This window comes from Metopolophium dirhodum, chromosome 1 (assembly GCF_019925205.1).
Source record: "Metopolophium dirhodum isolate CAU chromosome 1, ASM1992520v1, whole genome shotgun sequence".
Taxonomy (NCBI): domain Eukaryota; kingdom Metazoa; phylum Arthropoda; class Insecta; order Hemiptera; family Aphididae; genus Metopolophium; species Metopolophium dirhodum.
In genome coordinates, this window is record NC_083560.1 from 93,349,773 (window position 1) to 93,360,287 (window position 10,515).

Genomic DNA, 10,515 nt, shown 5'->3' on the forward strand with positions numbered 1-10,515 from the left:
TTTGTAATTTTGTTTTCAACAGTTTAGAAATACGTCCTTAGGGAGGGCTAGAGGCCCCCTTGAGCCACCCCTGGCCAATACTAAATAGGTAGGTATTGGTGATATTACAAAACAAATTCCAACCCTTATTATAATATACTTTTAAGCGTAAAATCATATTTACTGTTTATCAATATTAAAGATAATATAGCTATATTAGGAAGTGATCGAATTGGAAAAATAAAAGAAAAGGAACTCCGAGACAAAAGAAAAATTAGCGTTCCTTACAATGATTTAAATTCAACCTAGCCCGGGCCCCCCTAACTATCCGTCTTCAACAATAGGTAGTTGAAATATAAATTATAATATACCAATAATATAAGACCCGGATTAAGACTTAAAAGTGCCTGTAGACTGTAAAAAGTCTTTTGCCCCTAATATTATACTACCCCTTGTAAAAATATTTTGTTAATATTCAAAAATATATTGTATACATTTTTTTAATTTTTCAATTAGTAACCCATCACTACTCAACTCGAATAAATAATAATATAATATTTTGAATTTATTAACTTTATCAATATATCCATATATGTGTGTAAAAACAAGTAAAAAAATTTAATGTCGACGAGTAGTGACGACTGACGCAATTACTCAAGGTCGTAGCATCGGTAATTGAAAAATCTCCGTGAAAAAATTCCAAGAATAGAATTTACAGAAATGCGACAAACACGTTAAATTTAAATAAATATAAATAAATATAAATAATTTATGAGAATTAGGTACTTATAATATACTTACGCATATAGAAATGAATGTTTTTCTGCTTGTGCGTGTGTCCTTTATGCATTCCTGAACGGTTGGACCAATGTTGATGAAATTTGGTACAAAAATAGAAAAGACTTCTGGGCAGAAGATAGGCTAGTTGAAAAAGGGAAAGGATCAATCCCGGGAGGTGCTCAAAGCTCAAACAGGGATTTTGAGATTTCCGATGGAAATTTTTATTTACAAATTGTTGCCATGGGTTTTAAAGCTATTATTATTCATATAGAGTTGGCATTTTTAATGGGCAACGAAGTGCACGGGATCAGCTAGTAAATTATATAATACCTAGTAATAATATCACTTAAATTAAATATAAAAATATTAGAAATAAAATTAATTGTATATTAAAATTGTAATAAACAATCTATTAAATATTGCACGTTAAATATAATTACTTAAGTTTAATTGAAGTAAGAGAGAGAAACAACTTAACACTTTTATTAACATTAAATTAAATTAAAGAGAGCTGCTCAGTGCTCACTATGTGAGTTGCCAATAGACATAGCATACTTAATCAATACATAAATAGGTACATAAGGACAAAGTGAAATGTACAGTATTTGTTAACAATATATAGTAGTAAAGGTTTATGACAATCTTTAAATTTAAATAAAATGCATATAATATAATAAAACCAAGAGAGATGAACTTATTTTACTATGATCATAGATAGTAATTTATTATGTATAATGAATCTTCCAAAATAGATAAAATATTTTGATAAGGTCATCCATAGCGAGGTTGTGTGATCTCGAGCGTTTATTTCGAGTACCTATACTGTACAAATTGTCAAAAGTTTAACCAAAAGGACTTTTTTTTCACAATCAGATTAAAAGAAAACGATAGCAGCATTGATTTACTATTTCAGATTTCAGATAATATTATATATTATACCATCGTACGTAAGGACAGACTCAGTGTTGTAAAGTATTTGAGTAGAAGTAGGTATTCAAATACTTTTTAAGTACTCAAATAGATATTTTAAATAGGTAGGTACTTTCTCAAAGATTTGGTATTTAAAATTAAACACTCATTATTAAATACTTTAATAATTATTTTCTATTTTAATTTTGATCACGTAAAATAAAAATGAAAATAAAAATTGAAAATAATTATAATATATTTTTCGACTATGAATTATACTGAACCGAAAATAAAATACTCTGACAAAGAAAACAGATGAGTATTTAAAAAACCCACTACGGGTAAAATGCTTAAATGCTCTATAATATTAACTTAAACCATGAAAATAGGTTCAGCTGATTAAAGGTAAAAAAATATTTTATAAAAAGTTTTAAAGTATTTGAAAGTATCTATAAATACTTTTTTAAGTATTTGTATTTGTACTCAAATACTTTTAAAATTAAGTATATATGTACTCGAATAATATTGAAAAATTATCTTTTGTTGCCTCCATATCCATGTTTGTGTAGGCTGCAGCCTATACACTGCTTAGTGTTTACTCCTTAATCCTAGCCTGAATACCAGTAACATTTACCAACAATTGCATTAAATATTATTGTAATTTTAATTTATTAATACATTATACAAATCAATGGTTACATAAAAGCACCTATATCCTGAAATTTCTAACTAATTAGGTACCTAAGTAAATATTAATCATAAATTGTAATAATAAATAGAAAAAATATGTTTGACCGCGGACTATCTTATTGTATAGGTACCTACCACTTAGGTATATCTTAGTCCTTGCTTTTGACCACGTTATTATTTATCATAAAAAAAAAAATCATTAATTTTTTATTGTATATAATATTATCTATGATTTGAATATCTTATTGAATAGATAATAAAGATACCTCATTGCCCATCATGCCACTCTATGGCACTATACTATACTACTCTATATACTAAATATGGAATCAGTAAAAATATAGAAAATATTGGTTAACTATTATATATCTATAAAATTGCTTGATAGACAATAAATAAAAGGTTAAATAGTGTAATAAATTCATAATTGTTAAGTTAGGTAGCTGCAGTAAAAATATATTGTTAGAAAAATCAATGTACATAAATAACGATAAATCCGAACAATAATATTGGTAACTAAATATTAAATATAAAATGTCTTAAGAATTATGATACATTTCAAAAAATAAGAAGCTTCCAAAAAATACATTTATTACCATTATTTTGAAATGCTATAAACACAGAGAATTCTTTAACATTTCATTTAATCACAATATAAAACCCTGGACATTTAAAAGCAATACAATTAATACGTTTTTGAACATTAATTAAAATGATGTGCATACAAAACAAGTAAACACACAATAATGAATGTTTTATTCTATTAAAAATAAATTAATATAAATGATAATTACTAACTAATAAAAATAATAATAAAGATAAAAATAAAATACTGCCATATTTAAAATTACACTTTTTTAATGTATACTTTCACAAAGTAACACAGAAAATAATTATTAAGTACAAAATTGTTTTTTTTTCTTCAAGCAGTCAAAAATATGTAAAGATTTACCAAGTTATCACTAAATCAGTCATTGAGAATAATTGACATCATAAAAAAATTCACAAATTTTAATTACAGATGATATTGTTTTGTATTAAAATATGTATATCCTATTAAATTGTATTAATGAATATATAATACAAACGTCACCACGAGGCTAAAACAAAAATTAACAATTTCAAGGTCTTCAAAATACAAAAATATAATTATAGGCAAGTACTTTGTAAATCGCTATAATTAAAAAAAAGACATGCAAAAAAAGCTAAATCGCATGCAATGAAAAATAAAAATAATAATAATTAAGGTATTTTACATATGAAAATAATGTACTGTAAAATAGAATGTAAAAAAAAATTAGTTTTTTAGTCTTACAAAAATATGTACTTTCAATTTAAGCATTAAATATACTAAATTTGTTCAGTAATTGATTACTTAAGTTTTAACATTATTTGGCACAACAAATGAGAACTGCTAAGATCTTTATCATTTTATCAGTCATATGAAAAAAAAAAGGATAATGATAATCAGTTAAATAATTAATAAAATAATAAATAGTCATAATAATTTTGGCAACTGGCTGCAGTTTCTAAAAAAGACCACAATCTTTGAGATTATTTTTGATGATTACATCAGTAACAGCATCAAAAACAAATTGTATATTGTTTGTGTCAGTGGCGCAAGTAAAATGAGTATAAATTTCTTTTTGGTCTTTTCTTTTATTTAAGCTTTCAAATTTCATTTGTATATAAGCAGCTGCTTCTTCATAATTATTAGAACCTGTAATTAAATTTAAAATAATTAAATAGTGATTTGTTCAACTTTATTCTATACCTATATTTAAAATAAAATATTTACCCATATATTCTGGAAAACAAGAATTTAGCGGACTTCTTCGGATTTTTTCTTCAAACAAATCTTTTTTGTTTAAGAATAATATGATTGATGTATCAACAAACCATTTGCTGTTACAAATTGAATCAAATAATTTCATAGACTCAATCATTCTATTCATTTCTTCATCTTCAGCTAATACTAAATCATAACCTAATAATAAAAAAAAAGTATTTAGTTATAGCTAAGAATAAGTACAAAGGTGTAAAAATAGGTTCATGTGTTATAATAACCTGATAGAGCCACACAAAATATTATAGCAGTAACACCTTCAAAACAATGAATCCACTTTTTTCTCTCTGACCTTTGGCCTCCAACATCAAACATTCTACAAAACACATTTAAATATTTAAAACATTTATTTTATAAAAATATTTGGATAAATAAAGTAGTTTAAGATATTGGTGGGATACCATATTATATCTTTATAACAGAAATGTTATAAATGCTATTAAAACTAAGAAACTACACTTACAATGTAATCATAAAAACTTAATATTATAATATTAAAAAATTAATGTAAAATACAATTTTTTGAAAATGTAAACTAATGTATTAATTCATTTAAAAAATATTGATATTTCATTTTGTACTAAAAATATATTATTGTATATTATTATGTATATTGCATAGGTGTAAAATACCAAGCGGCAAGCTGATTTCAGGGTTGCTACTCATTTTATTTTTAAAAAAGTGAGAATAGTGAGTATTATTTTCAATTAAATGTGGTTTATTAATCAAAAATATAAAAAATACAAGTTTTAAATATTATTTTCATTTGATTGTGTTACTGGTTATTACCTTAATGTTATAACATAATATTAAATAATATTAATAAAAACAATTCTTTTTAATATATACAATAACAATGTTATGTAAAAATTGCATAGAGGCATGAAGTTTATAGGACCTATGCACGCCCTATTTTTGGAATTTTTAAATACTACTTTTGAAAACCATATTTTAGAAAACTTGAGATTTTTTACCACCTAACAGATTCTGTGACAATATAAACCACTGTTTTTCAAAAAGGAACCCCCTTTCTCACTTTTAATTATTCTGCAGATATTTTTTTTTGAGAATTTTAATGTATTAAATCAAAATTAGAAATAGTAGTTTTTGTGTTAGGTTACTTACTAAGGATAATAATATCACTGATATGTTTATGGTAATATGTAAATAGATTTGGGTGCTTAGATGATTTTTAAAATTTTAGTAATTTATTATAAGTACCTAACTAGTAATTACTATATATATATATATATATTACTATATATATATATATATATAGTTTATAATATTATAAAATTATAATTATTTAAGAATTATCATCCATAGTGGCTTAGTATATACATTTTAATAAACCAGAAACTGATAACTATGTATTAGAATTTTGATTTAGATACATAATAAATGTCAAGAAACACCCACTAAATAATGTTCACTATAAAGGGGGGTTCTCATTTTTTAAAAAAAAAAAAAATTTTGCATTGATTTCCAATAAATAAAAATATTCCCAAAACTCAATTAATTATTAAATGTTTCAATATATAATATAAAGAGCTTTAAAATAGTGAGAAAAGTGAGGTATCAAAGAAATAAGTGTGAATAAGTGAGCACACTCAAAAAAAGTAAGTGCGTAGTCACCCTGTGATTTATATACAACTAAATATTATTAGAAATTAAATTATATACATTTATAATAGACCTTATACTAATCGACAGAACATAGTAGTAAGAAATATTCTGCGTCTCACCAACTACCAAAGCACATGGCACATGACGTCCAGTAGCGACACATCCATATGTATTATGTACAATATAATATAATTGCTGTTATCATTATTATAAGTTCTATTAAATAATATTAACACTAATTCTCTCAACCGACCTGGCATGCTAGTTATAGGTCTATGATATATTGATATGTATATTATACTATTTAGAATAAAATATTTTATAGTTAACTGTTGGCATGCATATAAAAATATTAAATGCTTTATAATTTAAATATGCATATGTCTTGGTTAATTACTGAATATTCAAAAAAAATATTGTTTTCAATTCAATAAACAAATTTATAAGTATATTATATAAATCTTCGGCATAAAAAAAATAAATAATATGCCTTGATATCACTTACTTAAAATTCAATCCCTTAAATGAAAAATTTGTTTCAATGATACCAGTTGTCTTGACTCTTGTCCGCAACACATCCTGTTGTGTAGGTACATAATTAGGCAGAGATATTCTATCCAAGGCATTTAAATAGTAAGCAGCAGAATCGTTAAGTTGATATTCTCGTGAGCGCAAAAAACATTCTTGCACACCAGAATCTGCCCATAGTCTTTTCATAAGTTTAACTAAGTCGGGTGTCAGTTCACCTTCTTCAGTAGCACTAGCTAAAGAAAAAAATTGACGGGCATTTTCCTAAAATAAAAAATTAGGTTACTTTTTGTAATTAATATTAAGAGTGAATGTTATTATAATCTTAGTAGACATTTATTTACCGTTCTGCTAGGATCTGAAAAATCAATTCTTAAAATTCCCATTGCTCGTATAATTGCCATTAAACTTTGGATTGTATTGCTAAATACCACAGGTCTATATTGTTCACATTCTTCTTTAGAATAACCTGTCTCATGAATGATTTTCATTTGTTTTACAATAGTACTTTTTCCAGATTCACCAGCACCTTTAATACAAACAAAAATATATTAATAGCATATAAACATTATTTTATTTTTTAATTTAACCTTTCGGAAGATATGCCACTATATCATGTTATATGAACAGGCGCATTTTGTAATTTACAACAGAATGTTTTTCAAATAAATTTTACTTAAATACTGTAGTAAATTCACTCACTTCATAAGAAGCTCTAGAATTATTTAGAAAATAATTAAAAAATAAACTAATGGCTGATAATTTATCAAATGTATGTCTATCAGCCGTAGTTGACTGGTCAACAAATTGTAAACAACGTGTTATAATTAAAAACCGCTTGTAGCGCATAACCACTCTGGTTGGAGTTGACTGAAATATAGGTCAATAATAATTAAAAAATATGTAACAAAAGAATCTATGATAATCTATTGAAATCCGTGTTCAATTTTTAAATATGTTAAAGATTAAATTTAAAAAAAGAAGAACAACTAATATTTAATGTAAAAATTTACTATATTGAGAAATTAAATTAAATTACTGAATAAAACAAATTACCTACAACATAAATTATTGACATAGGTAAATATTTTGTTTCCTCTTTGGTCTTAATTTTTAGGTAAAATAGGAAATAACACAGTGGAAACTATTTTATCAAAGTCAAATGATAAGTACCATAATTACTTATTATTTATCAATCCCCTATTTAACTAAAAAAAGCTTAGAGGTAGTTTGAAAATGTAGTTTCATGGTGCAATTCCACAAGTAATTTTTATGAGCTCCTGTAGCTCACATTTTGACAAGCTTTTGACACACTCATGAATTAAGAATTTCTCATTAAATAAGTTTAGTTTTTTGTTGTAACTCAAGAACTACCTATTAATTTTAGAAACATTTTACTCCGGGTCGCTTGTAGATAGGGGCCTGTGGGTGCCATTGAACCCACTGGAATTTTTTTAATGAACAAAAAAATTAGTGTATAATAAGGTAAATATGTGACTACCTATGTATGTATAACATAAATTTAATTTTGCACTCACTGAGCTGATTTTCTGCGGGCGCCCCTGATTCCACTGTTACTTGTTTACTATTATAATGTTCTATATTCAATACAATTTTCAAATACAGTGAAATCTCCCCTAACAGACACTTAATAGCAGACAACATTTTATCAAACGAGAGTGTCCAGTATTTATAGGTTTTACTGTATTTAGACTAATTTTAAGCTTTATACCTAAAGGCATGCCAAATTTTGAAATTTTTTTTAAAAAATATAAGCCATGACCAAAAAGCTTGAAAATTTAATACTTTTTTATTTTATAAGATTTGTTTTTATAAGTATTTTAGGTTCCAATTTTAACAATGCAGCGAAAATATGCACATTGTTTTGTAGTTAACAATTTATGAAAAACTTCAATTTTTATAGCTAAGGCTTTACATTTTAATACAAAGGTTCTCATTAGTAGTTATTACAGACATTTCTAGCCTTTTCGGGTTTATATTTTAGAAATAATAAAAAACAGTATGTATCTTTTAATTTTGTCAAAAACTGGTGTAGTGTAGGTAGTACCGTATGCAGGTTGCACATTGCACCATTTGAGAAATTGTTATTTTAATAATTTTTACTTAAAACAAATAGTAATATATAAATATACCTTTTTTATTAATTTACTTCCATGATTATGGCCAAAATAGTGAAATTTTAAGAAACTTTCACACCTGTACTGATACAAGTCAGTCATGAAAAGATAGATAGGTACAAATGGGTTTTTAATTTTGCTAATGTTGACATATGTGATACCTGATACAGTAGGTTCCGCTTAATGTGATCACTGGTTTATAAAAATAACCGTTTATTGGAATAAAAAATTAAAATCCCAAACCAAATATTATATTGAAAAAAAATATGCTTTATGGAATCAACTGGTTAATGGAATCAAAATGACCTGAACCAATGTGATCACATTAAGCGGTACTCACTGTATATTATTATTATTCTAATTTAATTTGTACATCGTAGTTGAGTTTTAATGATCGAAATATTTTATGTTTGATATTGAAACCGTGTTTATATTGTGATTCAGTGCCGTGTTAACTAACATTAGCGCCCAGGGAAATAATATTTTGCACCCCTATTCAGCATACACAATTAAACATCAAAAATCAGTCAGTGCCCTAAGGCAGTTGTCTTATTCCTCCTTAGTATGGCCTTGTTGTGATTAATAAATTAGTGACCAGTACCAATCATTTTTAACTAACCAAAATTAGTTATGTTTTAATGCATTATTTTATTATACCGATCAGCGATGTGTGAAGATTTCATACAAATGTAGTACCAGGGGGTTAAATTGACTCCAAAATTATTTTTCACTGAGTGCACTGAGAGCATATCTGAGCATAGGTACTTAAATATAGTCATAGCAGTATCTCGTGGTACTGCAACTTAATTACATGGAGGCAAATCGAAAAGTAAATAATTAATTTAAATATGTATATATCTATATTATAATATAAAATAACCAATAATTTACCTAGATAAACTTATTTTTGACCATACAATTTGTGAAAATTACGACGAAAATTATCTACCTACCTATTAATGATTATTTGAAATTATTATACATTGGTTAAAGTTAACAAATAAAAAATGTAATAAAGGCACTTGGCCATATCTGCCCCCCCCCCCCCCCCCCCAAAGATTCTTGTTGAAAATCTGACACTGCGTTCACATAATACGATTAAGTGGTTACTATATCTATTGGATGAATTAATTGATATTACGACGAATATATAAATCATTATACCATAAGTACAAGGGTTGGCTTACTACACGTCTACCCTGCTATGTTTGTGGAAAACAAAACGTAGGTACCTGTGGGTACAGACAACGGCCGATTTCGACTCACCTAACAATAACAGTTTCACTTCTCTCGCCGCTTTTTCGCCGTCGGCCCGGAGCGACTTGTCGATTTTCTTCGATCGTTCCACCGCCTCCTTCTCGCCCGAACTTATCGTGCACCCCATCGTTGACAAAAAACGAATGTCGCAAAAACGATATTTTAAAAACCGCACCAACCGTACCAGATAAACAAAAGGTGCGTCGGACGTACGCACGGCGACGGGTGAGCCGGATGTAAAACGGTTGGAAGCAAAAAAAAATATAATATGGACCGTCTGATCCTGAATTCGTGAAAACGATGGAACATAAAAAAATATCACACGAACAAACGAGGACGGCGCGTGAAAAAAACAAAATATATCATCCACCGAAAACAACGATACTACAACACAATCCGTGATTACTGATTACGGTTTGTAACAGTCGCCGTGAATCATGATGTAAACAGTCGTTATCGTGATGCGTTTTCGGCCGATGCGTCACGGACCACGGTTGTGCCAGAGCGAATGACGCCGTATTTCCCCGATTATTATTTAATTTTTTTACCGGTTTGAATAATAACAGTTGAATAACATTTTAATATTGTCATTTACCACACTGCGTTGCCGGCATATCGCTGTCGTCCGGGTCAACTGCGTGAAATATTATTTTATTGTTTCACTTCCCCCCCCCCCCCCACCGAATATTAGCCACAGTATTACGCTGTTCTCGTCCGAACGGGGGGCATCACGAAAAATGTGGCTCTGTTCAAATGTTTATA

The 10,515-nt window shown here is 27.3% G+C and overlaps 1 protein-coding gene across 1 annotated transcript; it reads right to left on the reverse strand.

Annotated features, from left to right (window-relative positions):
* Positions 1–3,697: 3,697 nt before the first annotated feature.
* LOC132943356 (guanine nucleotide-binding protein G(i) subunit alpha) lies at positions 3,698–10,399 on the reverse strand. Its single transcript, XM_061012325.1, has 6 exons — positions 9,763–10,399; positions 6,703–6,887; positions 6,336–6,622; positions 4,426–4,520; positions 4,157–4,345; positions 3,698–4,078 (listed from the first exon to the last, which is right to left on the reverse strand). The coding sequence occupies exons 1-6, from the start codon at positions 9,878–9,880 to the stop codon at positions 3,888–3,890; spliced, it is 1,065 nt and encodes a 354-aa protein (XP_060868308.1). The 5' UTR covers positions 9,881–10,399; the 3' UTR covers positions 3,698–3,887.
* Positions 10,400–10,515: the final 116 nt, after the last annotated feature.

What these genes read in the sequence shown, in the direction of transcription:
- LOC132943356 (XM_061012325.1), bottom strand. Translation starts at nt 9,880, where the DNA reads ATGGGGTGCACGATAAGTTCGGGCGAGAAGGAGGCGGTGGAACGATCG. An exon ending in AGTGAAACTGTTATTGTTAG is followed by an intron (nt 6,888 to 9,762) that starts GTGAGTCGAAAT and finishes TTTGTATTAAAG; the next exon opens with GTGCTGGTGAATCTGGAAAA. An exon ending in ATTTTGTGTGGCTCTATCAG is followed by an intron (nt 4,346 to 4,425) that starts GTTATTATAACA and finishes TTTTATTATTAG; the next exon opens with GTTATGATTTAGTATTAGCT.